General features: G+C 35.7%; 1 protein-coding gene across 1 annotated transcript in view; it reads right to left on the bottom strand.

Annotated features, from left to right (window-relative positions):
* The window catches only part of LOC142980377 (coronin-7-like), a 26,565-nt gene continuing 478 nt past the window's right edge, over window positions 1-26,087 (bottom strand). Inside the window, exons 2-23 of the mRNA XM_076125700.1 lie at window positions 23,159-23,345; window positions 20,725-20,928; window positions 20,032-20,253; window positions 19,465-19,592; window positions 18,783-18,923; window positions 15,553-16,122; window positions 14,597-14,705; window positions 14,019-14,138; window positions 13,589-13,709; window positions 12,798-12,896; window positions 12,426-12,523; window positions 12,011-12,124; window positions 11,517-11,637; window positions 10,994-11,115; window positions 10,364-10,623; window positions 9,150-9,271; window positions 7,982-8,120; window positions 7,399-7,530; window positions 6,952-7,026; window positions 6,239-6,374; window positions 5,779-5,891; window positions 1-5,331 (exon numbers count right to left, since the gene is read on the bottom strand). Coding sequence (XP_075981815.1) covers window positions 5,239-5,331; window positions 5,779-5,891; window positions 6,239-6,374; window positions 6,952-7,026; window positions 7,399-7,530; window positions 7,982-8,120; window positions 9,150-9,271; window positions 10,364-10,623; window positions 10,994-11,115; window positions 11,517-11,637; window positions 12,011-12,124; window positions 12,426-12,523; window positions 12,798-12,896; window positions 13,589-13,709; window positions 14,019-14,138; window positions 14,597-14,705; window positions 15,553-16,122; window positions 18,783-18,923; window positions 19,465-19,592; window positions 20,032-20,253; window positions 20,725-20,928; window positions 23,159-23,345 — 3,426 coding nt within the window. The 3' untranslated portion in view covers window positions 1-5,238. The remainder of the gene's footprint in view (window positions 5,332-5,778; window positions 5,892-6,238; window positions 6,375-6,951; window positions 7,027-7,398; window positions 7,531-7,981; window positions 8,121-9,149; window positions 9,272-10,363; window positions 10,624-10,993; window positions 11,116-11,516; window positions 11,638-12,010; window positions 12,125-12,425; window positions 12,524-12,797; window positions 12,897-13,588; window positions 13,710-14,018; window positions 14,139-14,596; window positions 14,706-15,552; window positions 16,123-18,782; window positions 18,924-19,464; window positions 19,593-20,031; window positions 20,254-20,724; window positions 20,929-23,158; window positions 23,346-26,087) is intronic.

Here is a 26,087-nt window from a genome sequence, read left to right as displayed (position 1 = left end):
TAATTTAGCAAGAGTTTAATAAAAAAATGCAAAATAATAAAAATATCTCCAAATATTGAGCCTTAACGCTAGGATATCTGTAGGTTTACAACATCCAAAAATACAAAAATTACACGCACTCACACAATGAGGGTATCGTCTGATCATATTATATTACAATACATTTAACCTCTTTCGATAAAACTGACCGGAATTCTGCCATTACTTCAGCCATTAAGTTTAAAAAAAAAGCATAGTTGTCAATTTTTCGCGCCATGTCAAAACGCCTGTCAATAAAGCTTAGTCGATTATATTGATCAATTTTATCGATTGAGGATTAGGGAAATGATAAACGAATACAAACGCCGATTTGACAATATCGAAAGGAAATGTTGGCACTAGATTCCCAATTTGTAGCAATTTTACCTTTTACGTATTAAATACATAAATGTTTTGGACGAAATCAATTCGAACGGTGAAGGATTTAGGTTTCAAAAATAATTATTGTCATTTCACAACTTTGGTACTGAAATGATTTAGAGAGCAAATGCTTGAGTTTTTGTGCTTTTCAGGATAATTTCATTGACGATTACTCAATACATTTATAATACAGAAATTCAAAATTGATTTTGGGTTATATTTCATTACTTTAAAAGTTCGTTAGTGTTTCTCGTATGTGTAATTTACAACAGAAATGTCGGTAAAAAGTAATCGTCAAATGTATAGTTTATCTAAAAGAATATAATAAAATATATTATGATTAGATAGGAACGTTCGGTTTGTATAAAAACGGGAATGAAGTTGGACCACAAGACAATGAGCTCGATGAAAAGGATATAAAAGTATAAAATAGTGTACTCACATACAATATTTCTCAATAGGCATATATCGAAATCGAGTCGAAACCAACATATCACCTTCAAACCTTGAATCGGAAGGTTTACGAATTTTACTCGATCGAACAAATACGTCTCTATTGTATTGGGTAATATTGTTAGTAATTAATGAGCATTAAGAAATACTTACCTATTTGGTACGACATCATTTTTATACATCGTGATTTTGGCATCTGTAGAGTGACTTAAAACCGTGCTTAAGCCAACTTGACTGCAATCATTTTATGAGACTGAGACTTGTCAACATAGTACAGCCTTACAACGCGTCGTTTAGATTATAAGAACATTTTACGTAAACTATTGTTATACTCGGGCCATTGCAATCGTGCAAACTACGTCACATTGATCTCCTCTCGCTCGCACTTATTACATCATCACATTACAATGATCCTTTTGACTATGACGTAGTCAGCTCGTTTGTAATAAATAGCCTTAGTATAATATAGCCGATTTATAAAAGGTATTCAAGGAGTTTAGATCCCCGTTGTTACACAAACCGTTATGAAATGTACGACAAAAACTTACGGTCCATTCAACTCTGTATATTGTGCTTTTATTTTAAAATATTTCGTTTTACCAAAGGTGCTTACAAACAAACATTGATACGGTGATTTATTTTTATTTGATATGAATACATGTGCATTAGTATGAAGCCGTTTTGCTGTCGGTATCACTAAGCTTCTTTTCATATTTTGAGCAGTGTGTTTTCAATTGTTCTGTAAAGTCCATTATGTAAATGAATGCTTCTAAATATTTATTAAATTCATACAAATACATACATAGCAACACCGACAACAAACAGCTCAAAAGAACTAAACTAAAATATACATAGAAATCTTAACCATAAATTAATGATAAAGTAATACATTTTGAATATAATATTTTTTAAGAATCTTCCCATTTAGTATAATATTTTTTTGACTAGTGAATAAATTACACCTATTCGTAAATATTTAAGTAAAATACGAAAGCTTGAGTATGCCTCTCTAGTGTCTATTCGCTCGCACTTGGTACGTGTGAGCGAGAAAGAGGAAGCTAATACGTCATTGTCCGCTCTTATAGGCCTATTGATGCGCAAATTTAATCTTTAAACTCTTGTTTTTAAGTTTAATTTTGAATGGGAATATTAAATACATAATTTAAATGAGATTCCATTTAATACTAGGTACAAAATCTAGCTATCTAGACTCTTAATTGCAGCATAAGACAGAGGTATCGCAATAATTCATAAGAAATGGGCGTGAGATGCGATTTTAGTAACTTAAAAATCGACTAACGGATTTTGACTCGAAATAAATACATTGACTTTATCGATTAGCGACTCGAGTTACTAATTTCACATCTCGTATATAATTTCAAAATCAAATACAATAAACTTATATAATTTCAACGTGTTGACAAGAAAATTATAGTCTTTGGCGTTTTGAGCAAAACGTGATGTGTTTATGGCATCAACTAGCGATACTAAGTCGCGCTTTCATTTCGTTACAGATATTTATACAAAGACTAATACATAGGAATACATCGAAATAGGCTCCAATAAAAGGATAATTTTCCTTTATTTTAGAAAATTCATTGCAATATTGAATTTTGTTTACAATACCTAATTGATCACTTGATCATTGCTATTGAGCGAGAGCTATTTCATATTAAATATTCATTGATCAAAACAATATCCTAATCACAACATGATTTCTTTTTTGTGCCTTTTTTGTATACATTTTACATTAGAAATGTGCGTTTCGATAATAATCTTACAATTTTGTTTCGAGTAAAACCGTTAAAGTGACAGTTGAATGTTTTAAAAAATCTGTCAATACATTTAAAATTTCATCATTATTTTTTCTCTACTACCCACATCGATGTATTTCTACGCAAATTTAACTTAGTAGTCATTGCAAAACTTGTCGTTTCGTGGAATGTTCGAGACTATTCTGCATAAAAATGCACTATTAATTATTAAAACTGTAATATTGTTATACCAAAGATTGGTAATGTCTTTTGTTCTTTCTACAAAATGTAGATATTCTTCAAAATATTGTTTGAAAAGTTTTGCAAAAACTAACAAGTTGTTTCTATCAATATTAAAGATGACTATAGAGTAATATCGGTTACATTATAAAATGTCAATTCCCTAATAAGTATGAGTACCCTACACATCCTTACAAAGTATTACATACAAATCATACGTATTTATATATCTCGTTATTTAATACATAAAGTATACGCAATATAAATAAATGCATTTATGGCAAAAATGTAGGAATGTTGCGCGTGTATTGTATTTGTTTTTTAAAAACTTTAGGCGATTCTTGCGCCATCGATAGAAATAATCGACTAAAATTAACAGAATGCAAAGGTATTCTCAAATTCAATCATCTCTTACATTGACCTAAGCCAAAACTCGACTAGTAGACTCGATTTGCAAAGTTGTATCGAGCACTTTCTAGAGAGTTTCTTTGAACAACGAATTATATGCAATTTTCTTTATTTGTTCGTTAACTTGCAATCTTAAAATACCTTTGCCTTCTGTTATCCAAACAAGCGTTTATAAAAACAAATATAATATAATAATAAATGAACGCGATGTGAGCATTGCTATGAGCATGACATTCGGATTTGGTCGAGTCGAGATCACGTGGCGAAGACAGCGGTGCGGTGAAACTGGCCGTTGTGAGCAAAACCGGGTATTACACATGTATAGGACTTGGAAATATGACCGACTGTTAGCCATTATTGGTGGCTTATTGCTGAAATACTAGAAATTTATTGATTCATCCATCGTATGTTTAGTTGTCAACCTTGTGTCAAAGTTGTTCAAGCCGCCCGAAATCCTTTAAGACGAGTTATTTATCTTCGAGACGCTCAGCTCAAAACTACTATGCGGCGACCCATCTATGGAATGTCCACATTAAGATTCCTTAGCCCACTTGATCGTTTGGCAAACGCAACTAGCTATAAGCGCCTCAAAAAACTAGTCAATTATGACTTAGATATGAGAACGATGGCAGACCCGATCTGTTGTAGTTAGCCAATGATAAAAAGCGCAAATACTACTGAACCGATTACGATGAAATTTGGTATGTAGGCAGCAGAAAACCCACAATAACACATAGACTTTCCATCCCGGAGTTCCTGAGGGTCCCGAGAAATCCCGATGATTTACACGAGAGGATTTTCCACGCGGACGAAGTCGCGGGCGGCCTCTTCTATATTATACTGTGTCTACCAATATTTCCAAGTCCTCCAATTTGCAATGACTTAAACTAATCAGTAAACATTATTGGACTTACGTGCCGACGTTCTTTTAACTAATATACTACATTACCATGACTATCTGACTAAGATTAAAATGTAAATGGGATCGAGGGGTGAAAAATTTCTATAAAATACGTTACAAATCCCAAGTTTACTGTTAGGTATAAAAAGTATTATATTTTTATTTGCGAGGGATGGTACTGTGGGTGTTAGTGACGATATAGATAAAGATACTACTACTTTACTTTAAAAAGAAATTGTTTTCAAAATAAATTGTGTACAATTCTCAATGCTGCGTCTCTTGTTATATCAAGAGCAGAGTTAGGCCTTAAAGTGGCCTATTGTTTGTTGAAAACTTAACATTTCAACAAGAACAATTTGATGCATTAAATTATGAGTTAACTCGTAATGTCAGAGTTTATAGATATTGTTGCGCTGATTCCTTTAATTATTGAGCATGTTGTTTTTATTGAGCTAGTTTTTAGTCAAAAACCGTATATTGAGGCTCATATAAAACGATATATTTTCTATTACAATTCGAAGACAATATTTTAATCAATCGTTGCATTGTTATCTTTAATGTAATTATAACCTTTTAGTGTTTAAATACTTTGATTGCTAAATATAATCTACTTACTTTTATGCTACAATCGGTACAATTAACGTTGGCTGATGAATATGTAGCGAGCATTATTTCGCCTTTACTACGGCCATTACATCTCGGTCAATTTAATATATAAAATTCTCGCGTCACAGTTTTCGTTACCATACTCCTCCGAAACGCCTTGACCGATTTTGATGAAATTTTGTGAGCATATTGATTAGGTCTGAGAATCGGCCAACATCTAGTTTTCATACCCCTGAGTGACACTTTTTTTTTATATGGCAGAACAACGTCTGCCAGGTCAGCTAGTATCTAGTAAAAAGAAGTATAACATAAGGACAAAACTTACTTGAAAAAGTCTTTCAAATCTTTAAAATATCTTGTATCTACATCGTCACTAAGTAATACGGTATATGTCGGTACAACCCGACCATGTACGGGAGCCTCTAAGTAGAACTACTCGCTAGGGCAGTAAATTGCACTTGGTATAGTCGGGTTATCTCACTGTTCCCACTCGGTCTCGTCCACGCCCTCCATGCTGTCTTGCTCCAGCTTCATGTTCACTTCCATTTTGGCGCTCATGGACTTCATTATCTGTGGAAAGTTTTCTTTTAAGACTTTTTCGAAGGAAGATAAATACATGAAAATCTTTTGGCACCTCACGCACGGTCCTCTTATTCAGTACTAAGCTCCACTATGGTAACTAAACCTCCGATAAACTTACTTCTACACTACTAAATACGTACATGATGAACCAAATATAGATATTTTAAAACATGAGTATGTTTACAATAGCATTTTTTTACACACAACACTTATTATTGACTTTAGTTAAATGTTCATTAAATGACTGACTCACGAATCAACAATACTATAAAATAAACCAAATGTTTCGAAACATGTATACGTACATGTTCTCTAATGTAATCTAATAATATCACCTTGCATAATCCTAAAAGAGTTAGAATGCTTATGATCCTTAAGAACACCAAAAATACCTTTAAAATAGGGACTTGTATAATTGTTGAACATAGTACAGACCTGGTCCTGCTTGTCCTTGTTGTCGTGCGGCACGTGCGACTTGATGAGGTCGGGCTTGGGCTTCTGCGGCGCCGGCGCGCGGGACACCGGCGACGCGGCCGTGTGCGCCGATACTGGGATACACACGTTAAATCATAAAAAACTATTGATAATTCAACCTAAATAATATTATCGTAATTAACATGAATATTTTTTGACAGTCTGTCAATTTAGCAAAAATCACATTACTAGTACAGTACAGTTTAGTTTGCCCCCTCTTCCTAAACAAAAATCAATTATTTGAAAAAAAAATACGAACCTAATATTCTCTTAAAATTTCGCCTGACTAATTTCAATTTAATTTCTTTAACACTACTTGTTACACAGTAGTTGTTGTACAGTAGAAACATTCTTATTAAAACAGACTGACATTTTCCGACCTTCAATATAATATTAGGACATGATATAGAAGAGTACTCACGCGGCTCCATGCCGGGTGGCTGCAGACTGACGATCTTGGGCGTGACGCTGGCGCCCGCGAGCCAGTCCTTGCCGCTGAGCCACGGCTCCCACGTCACCAGCGTGGGCGGGAACAGGTCGTCTTGGAACAACTCGCTCTGGAACACGCACCGTTTAGTTTGAATCCCGTTAGTTATTACATGTTTCGCTCAGTTTGGGATTAACGATTTTATACTTGTACCCACATATTATAATGTAACGGGTCTTAAATCGACATTTCGATCGAATAACATTGACCGTGGTCACGTGCTGACTCGATCAAAACGTCGAGCAAACAAATAAGGTATACTTACACTAAATTTTCAATCACTTTGGGATACTTCTAGCCTAGCTATTGATCTGTCCGTTCATGAAATAGAGACATTCAGATGTACGATCCCGAATTACCCGAGCCACTGAAGCCATTACCAACACCTTCCTAACATCTACAATGTCCCAGAGTTTCACCCCCGCCTATATCCCAGATCCCTATACCATTATCCCACATCCCTACCACTGACTTAGTTTCCTTTCCACTTTCCAGTTGTACATAGGATTCCTAAGGAGGATTGACGTCAGAGAGAAAAATATGAGCCATTATTTCCCCTCTCAGCATATTATGTTTGAAAATAAACGTCGGATAAGGAGAAGAAGAAGAAAAATTTATTTTTATGTGTTGTATCTGCTGATACTGACCTTTATTCTGGGCACGGTGAAGGACAGCGGTTCAATGGTGCCATTGGTGAGTCGTAGTGCTCTCGCGAATTCCACCTGTAACAAATAAAAACAGTAATTCATAAAAGATCGAGATCATAGCCTGTATAACGAAAATCATCCAACGTTAAACATAAAAAAGGTAGATGGTCGTAATTAAACAAATACAACATCATTCCGGTCTAGCGTAAATTACGTAGCTGCTCGTAGCAGGTCGTAACAGCACATAACCGCTCGTAGCAAATCATAGCAACTCGTAGCAGTACGTAACAGCTCGCATCAACACGTTACAGCTCGTAACCGCTCGTAACCGCTCGTAACCGCTCGTAACCGCTCGTAACCGCTGGTAGCAGCTCGTAACTGCTCGTGACCGCTCGTAGCAGCTCGTAGCAGAATATCGTGGAGTCGCTACAGTGTGGTAGAGCCTACCTTCTCCACAGCCACGAGGTTCTTGTGTATGAAGGAGATGCCCTGGTGCAGCGTGGGCGCGCGGTGGTGCGACAGCGGACACAGGTGCGGCGCCTCGCTCGTCACCTCGTAGCAGTAGATCGTCGAATCACCCTGCACAAACAACCATATTAACCACTGATTATAATTGATATTTACTTATGTTTGCCGGCGATTCTGTCATCGAGTATTGCATACTAAAGTAACGTGTTTAAGCTGCCACAGACTCGCTCGTGCGCATGACTGCTCCGGCGACAGACGGCTGGGAGCCGGGCATGGATCGTTATGTATACTGACTATAGTATCAAACTAAACTGTCGAAGATAGAAACTTTGCGGGGCTCTCGGTAGCTATTGACAGCGCTCAAAATCCTAATCTTAAACCTATATACAAATAAATTAAAATGTGTTGCTAATGGTAAAACTCAAGAACGGCTAAACCAATACGGCTACTTTTTAGGTGCAAAGAAAAAAACAAAAAAAATGCGAAGAAAATTATCAAATCAAAGCTAATATGACACACGGAGGGCCCGAATCAGGTAGCAGAGCTATGACTATGTACTGACCCGGCCGGTGAGGAAGAGCGTGCCGGAGTCGTGGTCGATGTGCGTCTGCAGGATGGCGGGCGACACGTCCAGCCCCGCCGAGCACAGCGGCGCCGACAGCTCCGAGGCCTTGTACAGCAGGATCTGCCGCTCCGACACTCTGAGTAATACGCGTTTGTTGTTATATACACTTACAGTACATGACTGCTGAACTAAAAGAAGAATATTTTGTAGGGTAGTCCGAAATTTATAAAAAGACCACTCGCGTATTAAAAATTGCCCTTGAGTCGCGGGGACTTTTTACAAACATACACAAAACTATTATTTTTGGATCGCAAAAATAATTGTCCCGTGTGGGAATCGAACTCACGACCTCCCGACGGATATATATGGATAGCGGCGTGGCGACGTAAACCATTGTAATAAAATATGGCAGCAGGCTGGCCCTGTCTGGGACTATAGTTGCCTACACCTTCGGCTATAATAGGCATGTTGCTATGATTGTATAAATTTACTAGCTGACCCGCGCAACTTCGCTTGCGTCACATAAGAGAGAATGGGTCAGAATTTTCCACGTTTTTGTAACACTTTTTTTACTGTTACTCTGCTCCTATTGGTCGTAGCGTGATGATAATAAAATATGCTTTATTTTCACGAAAAATATTCTTAAAATTATTTATATCTCTTAATATATCGAAGTCGCGCTAAGGCATATCCGTCATTAAAACAGTTGCCATGACAACGGAATTTTGTTAATTCAATGTCATTATAATATTGATTTTTCGCGACTTCGTTGAATTTTCTGAATTTTCCCGGGAAATGTGTCATTTTCCCGGGGTGAAAAGTAGCCTATGTCCTTTCTCGGGTATCAAAATATCTCCATACCAAATTTCATGCAAATTGGTTCAGTAGTTCAGACGTGATTGAGTAGCAGACAGACAGACAGACAGACAGACAGACAGACAGACAGACAGACAGACAGACAGACAGAGTTACTTTCGCATTTATAATATTAGTATGGATTGTAGTGTGCAATGCTACATTGAAATATTGATGAATGAAGTTGATTAAACAGTGTCTGCCTTACATAAGATCTTGTCATCGATTAATAGGTCAGCTTCAGATCAAAACATGAGGTATCTCTTAGTACAATCAACTAAAGAAAAGTGTATGTAAAACTAGTACTAACTTGTCAAAGCCAGTGACAACAAGATGAGTTCCGTTTAACGCCCACACGACGCGAGCGCCGCGGCTGCCCGCCGGCCCCGGGCCCTGGGCGATCGGCTCCGTGCTTGAACGTGGTTTGTAAACCTGAGTATCAGAAAAATACACATAAGCGATTAGAAAACTTTCTTAGTAGGATCTTTCTAGAAAATATTAGGTCGGGGAAAAAGTCTTTTGGCATTATAGTATGTATGAACTTGTAATAAAATCTCTTTGGTTTCAAGAATCCCAAATGAGTACACGATTCATTAGGTTTCTTTGAGTGAGCTCGTGAGGTACCCAAATATCGAGCTTTTTTGTGTAGAGAAAATATTTTATTACAAGTTCATACATACTACAATGCGAAAAGACTTTTTCCCCGACCTTAGACAAAACGGAAAAGCTAAGTTCGTCAGTCATTTAATAAATAAGAAAAATAAGACTAAATACACAGCTTATTTCATAAAACTTGTCTTACTTCTATCACGTTATAGTTCAATACTAAATATTTGTTTATCACGATATAGTACGGTACCGTGGTACCAACAATATTTATTGAAAACCGATTCAGTGTTGAATCAATAAAAAGAAAATGCTTTCACTTCCATAAATTCCCGTATCATACAACACCGTCTTTCCTGACGCTACGCTAAAATTGGTAACTTTACAAAATTGGTAACTTTACAAATTGGTAACTTTACAAAATTGGTAACTTTACAAAATTGGTAACTTTACAAAATTGGTAACTTTACAAAATTGGTAACCTTTACAAAATTGGTAACTTTACAAAATTGGTAACTTTACAAAATTGGTAACTTTACAAAATTGGTAACTTTACAAAATTGGTAACTTTACAAAATTGGTAACTTTACAAAATTGGTAACTTTACAAAATTGGTAACTTTACAAAATTGGTAACTTTACAAAATTGGTAACTTTACAAAATTGGTAACTTTACAAAATTGGTAACTTTACAAAATTGGTAACTTTACAAAATTGGTAACCTTTACAAAATTGGTAACTTTACAAAATTGGTAACTTTACAAAATTGGTAACTTTACAAAATTGGTAACTTTACAAAATTGGTAACTTTACAAAATTGGTAACTTTACAAAATTGGTAACTTTACAAAATTGGTAACTTTACAAAATTGGTAACTTTACAAAATTGGTAACTTTACAAAATTGGTTAACAAACTCACCCTAATATTGCCATCCTTGCACACAGTAGCCAAGTACTCTCCACAGGGAGACCAGTCAATCGCGAATATCTGATCGGTGTGTCCGGTGAGTGTGATGGCGGCGACCGGCGTCTCGGGGCTGAGGTCCCAGATCTTGACGCTGAGGTCGTGGGCCGCCGTGGTCAGCACGTCCGAGGCCGTGGGGTGGAAGCGTATGAGGTAGATCTTGTCGGGGTGCGCCGAGAATGTACGGAGCGGCTCGTTTGTTGATTCTTGGAGACCTGTGAAACGATTCAGTGTGAATAATTTATTTCGTTTATATAGATAACACTTGAGATAATCAATCTTGGGCTCCACATAGGGGCATGTGCATTTATTACATGGATCCTTGGCCGGCGCGGAAAGCAGAGTCAGATGGTTTTGCATATCACTTTTATACGTTAGCACCCTTATGTACAAAATAAAAAGAATACTAGAGTTAATTTAATTATAATGAGGCAAAACGCGTTCAGTTTACTGCTCGTAATATTTAACTAGGCTCTTACTATGCATTAAAAGCTGTAAAAAGGCATAGAGCTGTTTTTGTTAGACGAGTAATAACATTAATAGATAGTTTTAAGAGTGAGATGAGTAGAAAAAAACATATCGTACCTCCTTCAGGTATGATCCACTCGCGCACCAGCCCGTCGTCGCAGGCCACCAGGATGCGCTCGGGACGGAACGGGTCCCACGCCCAGTCCTGCAGCGGCGCCGGGTGCAGGAGCGCTGCCACCCTACAATCAACAATATAACATTATTACTTCATTCAATGACGAATATTCTGTTGATTTTTGCAGCCAAACACCGTGGTGGAGGCACTCACGTAAAAATCTAAACATTTTTCAAGTAAAGTTCGGAATGTCAGCTAAATTTGATAACAACAGAGACCATAAAACTCACATAGTTAGTTTTTCAATTTTGATCAAAGATTTCATACCATACGAAGTAGCAAGACAGTGAGCCAAAATTTCACCAGTTTGGTTTCATTTTTTTCTATAACTTATTATTCGTGCACTGGTTTGTACCTTTATACGTCTATAAAGGCAAAACAGCCTTTGCGGTATATCGAAAATCGATTACATTTCATTCATAACGAAGTTTCTTTTCGCATGAAGATATAATAAAGATATATTACCTAGTACTAGCGGGATGTGTGTGTGGAGCGACAGACACTGAAGTAGCGCCTTTAGGTAGCTCCACGATGCCCACGCGACCCCCGCCGCCGCTCAGTGGCACGGCGCAGCGGAACCCGTTCGCTGCGAATATAAAACACATTTTTAACTTAAAGTTATAACGCTATTCTATACCAAGGCAAAAATTCAAAGGTAAAATGCATCTTCAAGTTAATTCCCGTATTCTACTGTACATAAAAAAAAAATGCTACGTGAAAGATTAAATATTTCGTACTTTACATTTTTATACATTAACCATAACCATCAAAAGTAATTTTCTAGTATCCTCGAAATATTTATGTATATATGCATAATAAATAACAGTTATTGGGTGTCATCAAAGAGATAATTTGGCAAAATACGACCCTACTTAGAAAATCCAAGTTTTTCAATACAGTAGATGTTTTCTTAAGTTATAATATAAATATAGACAATAATATGAAAGTAGTTAACTCACAATAAAATCCATTGCATTCTCCAGAGATCTGTCGGCTGATATTCTTGATGTTTTCCACTTGAGTCGACTTGTGTCCGGGCGTGCCCTTCAGGTGACGGAACTTCGATACTTTGCCTGTACAACAAAATGGTTATCTATAGTTATAGCGATTGAAGGGCTTCACTTGTCAATATTGATCACAAGACAATGCCTCCCGCGTTATAAAGAGACCTTATTTATAGACAAATTCAATACTATTGTGTAAAATATAGCCATTATAGAATTTCAACTGTCGCCTGCTCTCCTTGAATGTGTATAATGTACTTGTTTTCTGAACAGCAGTTTGTTGCTACATCCAGACATAACAAGGTGTATGGCACCTACTATACATATTTTTAAAAATGCATTAATATTTTTGATATTGTTGAGCTCTTACCAAAGACAGTGGATGTCCTCTTCGTAGTGACATTCGGTACAGACGCACGTTTGTCCTCACGGTCGGGACTCTTGCGGGACTTCAGTGAATCTCGCCGCCTGAAACATTGATATATTTTACTAAAAACGTTTAAACATTTCGTTTCTGAAGTTCTTCCGCAATATGCAAAAAATAATCATAATAATTTAAGATGTCGATGAACATTTCAAAAACTACTATTTAATAACCAAGAGAATTACAACACAGGGCTTTTTTACAAATTGCTGTACGGGCTTAAAGTGGCATATATTTGTTTAAGTTTTACAACTATTTACTTGGGTAGCCAAAATTTGTTTAATAAAAGTATATTTGTATGTAGGTGAGTGTATGTACCTGAGTGGTGCGGGCGAGGGTGGTGTGTCGGACTCCACGGCCACGCTCACTGAACGCGACTCGTAGGCGCGACGTCGATCCGCGATTGACTGTCCACCGCTAAAACAGAAAACAATTATTGAAAATATCGCTTTAGTCAAACAACTTACAGTCAATTCATACTAGCGCTGATTCGAAGCGCATTGAAACGTAAATCCAATCTGTTCATAAAAATTTCATCCTTATCTCCACAGCATAACGCACACATTACTTCGGGAATTTAAATAGACGCGCGTTCATTCATCGGAATTCGTCTGTGCGCGATCAATGCTGATTCGTGAGCGAACAACTTCGCATTTATTTTAGGTACCTCACGAGCTCACTGAAAAAAACCTAATGGACCGTGTGCTCATTTGTGATTCTTGAAGCCAAAGAGATTTTATTACAAGTTCATACATACTATAATGCGAAAAGACTTCCCAACCTAATATTTCGTGTATATACAAAGCAGAGTAACCGCATCAAACAGACAACCGTTCGATGCATAAGTCCAGGGGCAACTGACGTTCTAAATTATCAAGCCCAGTTTCCCTGCCTCTGTATAAGTATCGGATAACCAGCTGATAAAGTTGATCAAAAGCAAGAATAATAGTCAATATTTCAACTCATAAGCTAACCGATGCCTATTCAGGAGTAGTGAGATTGGCTGTTTAATATAATATTATAATTAGCCGACTTAAAAAAAGGAGGAGGTTCTCAATTCGACTGTATGTTTCCTTTTTATCGATGCTAAAGATCTGTTCCGCACTTACTCGGTATTTTCAAACATCTTCCTGCGTTCAGCAGTGCTGGGTGTTTTCGGTCTGTAGCCAGAATCTGAAGAATTCATCTCTTCTTCCACGCTCGTGTCTGACTTGCCGTTCGTATACTCTTCTGTTAAAAATACATTTTAATTAGTCTAATTCAATGTCAATTGTGTATTTAGTAAGTAGTAACTCTATGTAGTTGCAAGCTTGAAATTCTTTCTGAATTACTCTTTTTTACACAAAATTGCAGGCAATTTTTTAAAGCACCTACATTTTATTTTATTATGTGTTAATTTAAAAATTTTGTGTTGTTACTTTGAGATATAATATTTTTTAAACATAAGTTCTATATATTGATAATATTTTTAAAAAATTCGATAAAAATACCAAATTTGCGCGATCCATAAACCGATTTACAGTTTGTTAGTCTAATTACCTTTATTAGGAGCAATTTCCACATCACTAGTTGGGGAGAGCGACTTGTCCTTTTCTTCGTCTTTGGCCGTCGGCGTCGAAGTGACGGGCGTGCCCGCTTGACCTGACACAGGCGATGTCGCTAAAACACAACATTACTTATAATATTCAATTTATTACTCACAGGTCTTCTCATAGTATGAGAGAAATCTCGTGTGCTGAATGCATGTGCGAAATCTTATCATGCAGATGCATCTTTTGCCTATCTATCTGAAAGTAATGCGTCGTTATAAAAATAATAGCACGCGCCAAATAATTATGTGTGTCTGAACATAGCCGCAAGTCAGAACAATGAATCAAAGAAATAAAAACAAGAGATTTAAGACACCAAGTTACTTGACATGTACTACAAAAATAACTTTATTTTAAACATTAAAAATACTTAATATCCATTATAGTAGGATTATTATTTTTAAAAGTAATAACTATTGTAAATATAAAATTAAATTCTAGCTATGAAGTGGCTAAATATTCCACCAAAGTGAATGCTTTTAACTGGAAATGTAAAGTTATCTTGTAAAACTAACATATTTAACTAACCTGAATCAGACTTTGGTATACCGGGCACGGTAGGCACGGAGAACACTTTGTCGAAGGAGAACTCATCATTGCCGGTAGCCGCTGAGAACGGCTTCGGTCCCAGGCGAGGCTAATAACGAGATACGAGATAAATAAATTAATAATATAACAAATATTGATTCAACAGAAACGCTTTGTCACATAGTGCACATTACAGTTCGAAATTTGAAGTAATTTGCTTAAGCCGTTACACGAACTTCAGGAGTATTATTTTAATTAATAAACAAACATTTATTTAACTATACTATATAACGGGGTTTCCTAATTACGAAATTAATTCTTACAATCTACACTAACGACTAATTTATTGATACACACCAAAACCAAATAAAATATACAAAAAAAAACATATACTGGGCATCTATATCCTATACAGTCTAATAATTACATGATTAGTTAAAACTAAATAAATAATACTATATGGGACACAGCAAAAACAAGGAAAACAAAATTAGGCTATTTAAACAAATAATTAACTAGAAAACAATCACAACTAAAATACACAAAATATAAAAAATAAGCGTAAATAATAATTAAATACATAAACATTACATCTAATTCTTTAGTAAGAAGCAGTCAAGAATACCTATTACTATTACCGAATAACAAATAACAATTTCTTGGGAATAGTGATTTATATTTCAAAGCAGCAATGAACTGTATAGTGGCTAACAAAATGATAAATAAATAAATATCATTGGACAACTCACAATCATTTGATTCCAAACTAAGCAGAGCTTGTACTATGATAACCAAATAACTGATAAACATACTTCTTAAGATGTACACTATTTGTCAACTGAGCATTATCAATTCATGCAGTATCTTTGATCATCACTACAAATAAATCTTGACGGCTTCTCACGAATAAGCAATACTATCAAAAATCTACACATCAAATCATCCACTTATAGTACCTTATAACCGGAGCCCGGTGTGGCAGTCGTCCTGGGTTTCGGCTTAGGAACCTCGGAATGTTCTTCCATTGATCCAGGCTCGGAAATAGAAGACCTAGGCATTGGCTTCGGCACTTGAACCGGCACACCATTTATCAAACTATTACTTCTCGACAAAGACGACTCAGTAGACTCCGTACTATCAGTTTTCTCAATGGTCTTTTCAGTCTTTTCAGTCTTCTCGGCGGTCTTTTCAACGGTCTTCTGCGGAACAACATCAGGCTCGTTCTTCTCCGGCTCAGAATCAGTCTTTTCGTGTCCATTATCGGTGATTTTCTTGTGAAAACCGTTAGTCTCTTTCTGATAGTCTACTTTGTTGTTCTTCTGTCTTTCCATGCCTTTGATCAGGTCTTTTACGTTGACGAAATCGATACGGTCTTCGTCTTTCGGTTCTACTGCCTGAGGTTTCACTGCTGTGGTTATTTTGGGTTCTTCTGGTTGTACCGGTGTGGTCTTTTTACCATCAGACTTTTTCGGTGCGGGCATAGCAAGTATTGCTTTCACAACCTCTTCTAAATTACCTCGGTGGATCTAAAAAGAGATTTATTCAAAGGTATTTTGATGTTTTACTTTCTTATTGCTATGAAATTGTATAACCTCATGCACAATCGCCCCATAGCAAATACTAAGCCCAAATTCGGTGGACACAATTTTAATATCAGCTAAATCAATGTATCTAAACTACGATATATTTCATTCGATAATGGTACCATGAAGTATATAATGTGTTGACATGGTCCCAAAGTGGCCCAAACGATAAATATCACTGTAAATCAATTGGCCCCATAATAATGAACAATGAAACCCATGCAATATAAATTAAAATATTCGCACCCAGTTATTCTATGAAACATACATTTCATTATACTTATATAAGCTTGAATATGTATTTAAATAAATAAATAAAACTTTGTCATCATATCCATACATTGATTACAAAGACTGTCCGTGTAAAAAATACAGTCGAATCGAGAACCTCCTTTTTTAAGTCGGTTAAAACCAATAATATTACGCCGTTTGTCTGTCTATCTGCTGAACCGACGTTCATGAAATTTTATCTAATTTAATAACTCAGAATCAAACATAGGCCTACTATACTCAACAAAAAACCACACAGTCTAAGCCAGTACTAAACAATAATAATATAATTCTATAGCAAAAAAAATACAAACGCAATACTTACTTCTACAAAACACCAATTGTTAGAAAGCACCACACAACTCAATAACACCAGAACACTGAATAAAAAGCTCTCTATAATATTACTAATAATAACTACACTATAACAAACCACTCTTTCTCATACACAATCACTTAAAACCATGGGTTAATATAACCAATGTAATGACGCAAATTATAATAATTATAAATAATATTTCTAATAAAAACGCAAAAAAATAATTTAATTTTATGTTATTACGAAACTGGGTTAATATAAAAAGATTTCATCTTGCAACTTGTACACATAATATTAGGTCGGGGAAAAAGTTCATTATAGTATGTATGAACTTGTAATAAAATCTTTTCTCTACACAAAAAAGCTCGATATTTGTGTACCTCACGAGCTCACTGAAAGAAACCTAATGAACCGTGTACTCATTTGTGATTCTTGAAGTCAAAGAGATTTTATTACAAGTTCATACATAGTATAATGCGAAAAGACTTTTTCCCGACCTAATATCATAATGCGGGTCTTAAGAGTCAGCCCACGGTCGATGCAATTCGATCGAAACGTCGGGTAAACAAATAAGGTATATTACCTTTAATTTTTTTATCGCGTTTAAGACCCGTTGCATTATAGTATTGTGGGTTAGTATTTACCTTTAGCGAATTAAGAGTATATAGTCCGTTTTCTCAAGGAATAAATTGGGAACTAATTTTACCCCACAACATATTTATAGCAATTGCAATTGAATAATTTGAACATATTACCAAGTTTCGTAATAAGAACAACATTATGAAAAGAAAAAAAGAAAGATGGAATAACAAAATATATAACGGCAATTAATTATTTAAAAAAATACCCCTACTTTGTACTAATATTGCAATCTTTCCTTTTTCATACTTAAACAAAATGAAAAATAACAATAAAATAAAAACATGCACATATTACCATAACTTTTATGACACTTAAGTTTATATGATACTATAGCATTATAATTTTAGCCTATATTCATATTTTTAACATATAAATATCTATAGCCCATGGAAAAGGGTTGAATACATGAAATCATGCAATGACTAATTGAACCAAACATTGCTTTAACTATATCAAAACGCCACACAAATAATAATTATGGGTCAATGAAACAACCCCGCAGTAAAACCCATTCTTATTCTTACATACCATACAAGACGTAACCAGCAAAATATCGTAGTTTTAATTAAAGTAACAGTTACTAAATGAAATAAAATAACCTTGTTTTTTCGAACTGTGCATCTGCCAATTTAAAATTATTCAGTGAATTTATATGTATAAAATATCTATTTATTGACTACTTTGCTTACCCCAGTTTCTGAGTACATTTAGCGGTAGTTTATCTATTCAAAAGCATTCTTTTTTTATGACTTTTTACGCTATTAAATAGATAAACTACCGTTAAATGTACCTCAGAAATCGGGGCTTACTCATCTGCAAGAGAACTTAAAATTCGGATTTAAAATATTCCGTACAAGAAGCTTAGAAATATAAATTGACGATGAACACTTCGAAACCATATGACAACATCACAACGATCATAAAGGTGCTCCCACACAACAGTTGTATAACGTTAGAAACTGACGTATAACATTTTTTTAAACAAATTTGATTTAAAATTTTATTAAAATTATTTTGTAATCGTCTTACTCAATGTTGTATCTATACTAATATTATAAAGCTGAAGAGTTTGTTTGTTTGTTTGTTTGAACGCGCTAATCTCAGACTACTGAAAATTCTTACAGTGTTAGATAGCCCATTTATCGAGGAAGGCTATAGGCTATATACTATCACGCTACGACTAATAGGAGCAGAGCAGCAGTAAAAAATGTTACAAAAACGGGGAAAATTTTGACCCATTCTCTCTTATGTGACGCAAGCGAAGTAGCACGGGTCAGCTAGTAACGTTATATAACTGCTGTGTGGGAGCAGGTTTAAACATGTACATAAACAATACACTATAATATATAATACAATATATTATGTACTGTACCTGTGTGCCATTGTTAGCGTCGGGGTGTAGCGAGATATTAGGTACTGGGTGGTCCTGGTTGTCGAGCCACATGGGCGCGCTCAGGTACGTCACGCTACCGCTCGTGTCCGGGTACAAGTCCGCGTGATACTCGCGGTAACTCTGTACAACAACATATTTATTTTAATTTTTATTTATGTCGGCAATATCAGATGACAGTGATAGTTGGAAAGAAACGAGGTAGGCTTTTGCCCAGCAGTGGGTCAGTATACGCTAAAAAATACCAAAAAAAAAAACAATTACAAGTAAGAAGCCGTCATTCTTTTCTGAAAGAGTGACTATATTATACGTATCGAGGTTCACCGTGTTACGAAAAGCACGTTAAATTATGGGGCCCGACTGTCATTTTCGTCAAACTTCAAAGTCTAGGTTTTAGAGGTCTGATAGGCAGTCGCTCCATATAAAACACTGACATTAGTTGCATCCAGTAAGACTGGAAGCCGATTTCAACATAGTTTTTGTCTTTGCCATCTAAACGAAAGCATTACCTTGATCGCAAAACTTTTAAAAACATTTCTCTTTCTTATCCAACTTCAAACCCGATTTTATTTAAAGCACCTTATCTTCTCTAGACATTGAAGATAGTCATCTGCTACAAATGATTATTATTATCAAGTAAATCTAGTAATTCAAACGTTCTTACCTTCCTGGGCACTTGGTACATGATAGGCACGACTGATGATCCGCACAGTTGCAGTACTCGGTTCACTTCGCCCTCCATCACGCGGAGAGCACGCTTCGGCACTAGACACGCGCCCTTGGTTTGTTCACCTATTACATACGAAACTATTTTAGTAAAATTTTAAAAGTAACGGCAGATCAGAGTACGGTCTACAACTACAATTAACGCAGTTTTTCGATATTTAAAGTGCGATTTTCAGACTTAGTTTTTTGCTTGTCTACAAGCTACGAAATGTGATAAATAGCATTTATTGCCATATTTCTATTACATAGATACTTCATACATGATTCCTTATGACACGAAGATCATAAAAAATTGCTTTGCTTTGTCTGGCCATCATGGCATCATGGTAAATATTTTTTTTCAGGATAATTACGTACACACAACAATAGCTACTAGTCTACCTTAAAATAATTCAAATGCTTTACCAAAAATGTGCATTCAATATAAAATCAATACACAACAACTAGACTAAAGACGGATTTATATGAGTCCTAAGTCTAAAAAAAATTCTTATTGGCAACTCACCAGAATGTCTCAATCCCTCAATAAGATAAGGTTCTCTATCAGTCAGCTCCATGTACAATATGGTGGTATCTCCCTTGCCGGCTAGGAACAGCATGTTGGTGTCAGGGTCGAAGAGTGGCATCAGGATCCCGGTGGAACAGTCCAGTTCCAGTGTCTTCTGCGTTTGAGACAAGTTGCGGATGTCGCGGATCATTATTTGACGGAGACGGGCTGAGTCGAAACCTGTAGAAAATAATAATATAATATAATGAATGTGCAGATACTTTTATAAACTACCTATTATGTGAGTAACACGAATTAGTAAAGAGTTTAGACACGATTGTTCCAGTGCTGCGGGGACTTTTACAGAGAAAAAACTACGGACACAAAATACAACCACGGATGTGGTGATTGTGGATGGCACAAATCATTTTTCCGTGTGGGAATGTGATGAAATGTGAACCCACGACGCAATAGTTGCGGCGTGTTAACCTTAACCACTGCGCCACGGAGGCAGACCACTTTGTAACTGATGTTCTAGATGTATGAAATTAATTTTGGGGAAATTTAACTAGGAATTAAGAATATGTACATTGTACATAATATTATGTTTGCTGTGTCAACCATTGAAAAGAAAAATCTCCTTGATAAAAACATTTTTTTATTACCCAGATTATTTATATTATTTTAAAGGATTACTTAAATTTCACTCACCAGTAGTAAGTATTCTGTCCTGATCTCCGAGCCAGACGATCCTGCTATCCTTGATGTTCTGATGGCTATTGGCCACGTCGACCACCGCGGTGGCCGCGCGAGGGTCTATGATGCGCACCTTCTTGTCCTTGCACGACGTAGCTAGCAACTTGCCGTCTTTCTTCCATGACGTCGACTGGATTACCTCTGAGTGGTCTCTGTTTACTGTGGAATAGAGATAATAATTATTTTTAATTATTATTTGCTATTGTTAAATTAATGTTATTTTTGCGATATTATTAATGAAAATCAAGGTTAGAGGGCTCATCAAGACTTAAGTTTGAAATCATGAGTTCGTACACGACACGAATAAAATCATTTTGAAATCCAAATTCTACTTCGTAAGTAATTTTACATAATTTAACTTTGGACTGACAGGGATCGAATAATGATGTGCTTGTAAAATAATAATTAAAGAATCTTGAGCCCCCAAAGTCCTGGTATGCTGCATATCAAAGTTAAAAACATTACCTAGATCTAGTCCTAAAATGTTCATTATTAATAAATTGTGTAGAAGAAATCTCAACAAACCTACACAAAATTCATTTAGTTTATTGACGAAAGCAAAGCAGTATCAACCACAATAATAATCTTTACAACAAAAGTAAACATATTCGTTAACTACCGTATGTATTTTATGCCTACAATAAACATATGAGTCTCAATAGAGCTAGTAATAAAAAGGTGCCATTAATTTCAGAATGCTTCAGCTAAATTACACTGAACGGCCGTGGCTAGGGATGACTAATCCCGTGACTAACACAAGCCCATTACTCTATTGTCGCGTCGCAAAAGTTTAACCATAAATATTGTATTTACAAAATATGTGGATTGTGTTATTTTTTCCCCTTAATTTAACATTGATTTATTTTCCGTCAGAAATACTAACCCATACGTATGTTATAGTATTAGCTGAAATAGTTTGTTAAAGTATAAAGCTAATAGATTTTTAGTTTGCTGCATGGAACTTTACTTCACTTATGTCCGATCTCTGAGTGCATTTAGCGGTAGTTTATCTATTCAATACCGTTTAAACTTATATAAAGAAAGAAGTGATGAAGTGAAGTAGATGTGACAATGACATCAAAATCAATTAAGGTTGCCAATAGTTTGTAAAAGCGTTGAAATATCAACCAAGAATAGAGAAATCTTCGGGACGGGAGTGACTCGTCGTAAGGCCGAGAAAAGATTGTCCTGCTTTGTTACAAAATTTCGTATTTCATATTAATGTCATTATATCGGAAAATACATAAATGTGTGTATGGCACATATATCCATACTAATATTATAAATGCGAAAGTAACTCTGTCTGTCTGTCTGTCTGTCTGTCTGTCTGTCTGTCTGTCTGTCTGTCTGCTACTCAATCACGTCTAAACTACTGAACCAATTTGCATGAAATTTGGTATGGAGATATTTTGATACCCGAGAAAGGACATAGGCTACTTTTTACCCCGGGAAAATGACGCATTTTCCGGGAAAATTCAGAAAATTCACCGAAATCGCGATAAATTAATATTATAATGACATTGAATCAACAAAATTCCGTTGCCATGGCAACTGTTTTAATGGCGGATATGCCTTAGCGCGACTTCGTTATACTAAGAGATATAAATAATTTTGAGAATATTTTTCGTGAAAAAAAAGCATATTTTATATCATCATGCTACGACCAATAGGAGCAGAGTACCTAACAGTAAAAAGCGTTACAAAAACATGGAAAATTCTGACCAATTCTCTTTTATGTGACGCAAGCGAAGTTGCGCGGGTCAGCTAGTATTGTATATGCATGTATGTATGACTTTGTATAAGAAGACAAACAAATAAAAAGAAATGCTTTCCCATCTGTATAAATATGCATTTAATAACTAGCGGACTGGCCCGACTTCGTCGGAATATACCTAGTACAGTAATATCCCGTCGTTTCCATTCCCATGGGAATTTTGATCCCATCGATACAAACCTCGTCCTGACAGTTAAAAACATTATAAAAAAAAATTCAATTTAGTTTAGTTGTTGAAAAGTTACGCGCATGCATACATTTTGGTAATTCATTTTTAGACTTAAATAATTACATCCAATCGCGTGTCACTTTCATTCATTTGTCGTATGGTCAGCTGTGGTCAACCTAGTGTCAAAGATGTTCAAGCGCCCGGAGGCCTTTGACATGGCTTAACGACTGTTATTTAGTGATAACAACCGGGACCGCGTTTTTACGTGCCCTCCGAAGCACGGAGACGCTCAGTTCAAATACCACTATGCGGCCACCCATCTATGGAATGTCCGCGCCAAGGTTGCTTAACCCACAGATCGTTTACCGACCGGTGAGTGCAACTAGCCACGAGCGCCTCGTCACTGTAAAACACAATGAGAGAAAAAAATTTGCTCCACTACTTACCAAAAGCTTCCTTCTGCTTAGTCAAGTCCCACAAGGCGAGCTCGTGGCCTGACGCCACATGTATCAGTCCATCAGCCACCGGGTGGAAGCCGACGTTCTCAACACGCCGTTGTTTCTGCGAGAGCGTGCACTCCGGCGTCGAGAGAGACTCCTTCAGACCTTCAGGCGGAATGTGCCATATTTTCACCTACAAGTAAAATAATGTTAGTTTATATTGATTCAATTTATTTATATTATGACTTATGTGTCTTCGGTAGTGTTGGTAGCAGCTCCTTACATCATCAAAGATTTATACCTAGTAGAAGTATTGTTAAAACTATTTGGCGATTGAAAAGAGTGGCCAGGAGTTTCTTGCCAGCTCTTCTCATTGGCCCTATCTTCCGAACTGGCGGTAACTTTACTCTTTGTATCATTGACTATCATAAGTGTCAGCATTTGACATATATGAATAAATGATTTGATTTTGTTCAATGAACCCTACTTGAGTGACGAACGTGAGGCTTGCTTCACGCATATTCGGTTCGGCAACATTAAAATCGTACAACAAAACCGACTCTCTTGTTCTGTTTGTGCCGACCAGGTCCATCGACATTTACGATAACAAATAATTGTCCGTGTGGGAATCGAACCCACGACCTCACGACGTAGCGGCGTGGCAACCTAAACCACCGCGCCACGGAGTCACTCAATTATAAATTCTCGTTGTATTAATTACAGATATAAATACTCTCATAATGATTTGCCCTTAATCAATAAGGAAAACACAGGAGACAAAGGATAATAAAAAGGAATTATTTTATAAGTGCATTTTTCCTGTTAAGTAATAAATATGTTTTACCTACATACTATAATTACTAGGACACTTAATATTATGATTATATTGTAGACAAATAACCACTGTTGGGTCAAAACTGTTGCTGTATGCAAGTGTCGAATTATAATCCTACTAATATTCAAATCTATATCAAAATAAATATATTTAGTTTGTTACTCTTCCACGCTAAAAGTGCTAAACGGATTTTTTTTAAGTTTCGTGTTTAGATAGTTTATAACTTGGATAAGCAAAGAGTGCTTTTTACACCAGAAAATCTTTTTACTCATACTTCAAACTTTTGTACTATGTGGAGTCTAAAGTAGTTTATTTTGTGGAACAGCAATAGAAAGGAATTATGCATATTCCAAATGAACTCTTTGACAAAAATATGAAGTCATGATAACGCATAAGGAAGCCGTCAGTATGTTATGGGTTACTAAAATTGTGTAATTTCCTCTACATCTAGTATGTAATTCTTCTAAATACATTTATGTGTTGTGTCAGACCACTATTCTTTATTATAATGCAACGGGTTTTAAACGTGGTTGAAAATTAAAGGATTTATGATACCTTATTTCTTTACCCGAAGTTTCGATCGAAATGCATCAACTGTGGTCATGGGCTGACTTTAAGGACCATTACATTATAATATTATGTGTACAAGTCGCTAGAGTTTAAAATCTTTACCTATCTAGTAGATAGCATATGTATGAAACCCACTGTCATAACTTCATCTGATAAGTAAACCAATAATTATCCAGAAGTAATGAAAGTGACCACAAATCTATTGTGAAGTCAAATTATCACCGATTTTCCTATACATTTATGCACATTTTAGATAAAATCAAAATTGGGAGATTTTGCTAAACACATCTAATTCTCATATATAATGTTACCTAACACCCTAATCTACAATTTAGACAGCACTGTCACTACACTCCCTAGTGAGATAAAAATGTAAAGTTATTATCTTCAAACATTTGCTATGATAGCACATATCTATTACTGTTATCAATAACTAACTGGTGCACTGTTTGATGTACTAATAGTTATAACCTTAATGACATAATAATAGAAATGGTCATTGTTTGTTTTATAGAGTACTTATGGCCTGACCTGACTTTGCTCAGGCCACCTTACTAAAAACTAAGCCTCATTTGAGAATCACTATGTATTAATGAAAACTGCAACTGCATGAAATGTTTGTAGGTTTAGATAATATCACAGACAGACAGACATGGCGACTCAACATTATGGACTATAGCAGTAAACAATTGAATAAAAAGCCAATCATGGGTAGGATCCAGTGCCAGATTAACTTTATGTCGTAAGCAAAATATACTTATGCATATTATGTGTATTTAAATCTTACAGAAAGTAATCTTAGAAGTGCCAGCAATATCATTTTTTTTGTGTTTGTGGTGCCCCCCTTAATGTGGTGCCTTAAGCAATTGCGTATTTTACTTATAGACTGGAATTCAACACTGGAAGAGGTCTTTTGCCCAGCATTGGGACAATCTCAAATAATACATCATACCATAATGTTGTGACTACTGATTTTAGGATATACATTAATTTATGAACTGTTTGAATTTAAATTAAGCTAAGTTTGTAGAGATCTCTGCCTACCCCCAAGGGAACAGGGCAAGACTGTATGTTTAAATTTAGATGAGAGACAACAATGATTGTTATTTTAGGTTTCTCACTCTCAAATGACAAAAATTTAATAAAGATAAAGTCATTTAGAAACAGATCATTAAACACAAAATTTAATCATACATTATTAAAATATAAACTATATGAAAGGTGATTCACCACATTAATAGAAAACTAAACTCATAATTACTAAAATATTGCCAGTGGAAAGTCAAAATCTAGTTTCTATGGCTGAGTGCACAAAGAGGTCTATATTCATGAGTGCATATACTGTGCACAGATACATGTTGCTTGCCAAATTTTTATCTCAACACGTCTAGTTTAAACACTAGAATGTTTGAGCAAATTATAATTGATAACATTAACGGTTTAGTGAAACAGTTATTTGAAATATTTTTAGAATAAATTCTGTTTTTTTTCATGTGTCTATGGTTGAATGATTTTGATTTGTTTTTATTA

The sequence above is a fragment of the Anticarsia gemmatalis genome, chromosome 18 (assembly GCF_050436995.1).
Source record: "Anticarsia gemmatalis isolate Benzon Research Colony breed Stoneville strain chromosome 18, ilAntGemm2 primary, whole genome shotgun sequence".
NCBI lineage: Eukaryota > Metazoa > Arthropoda > Insecta > Lepidoptera > Erebidae > Anticarsia > Anticarsia gemmatalis.
This window is presented reverse-complemented; position numbering and strand designations above follow the sequence as displayed.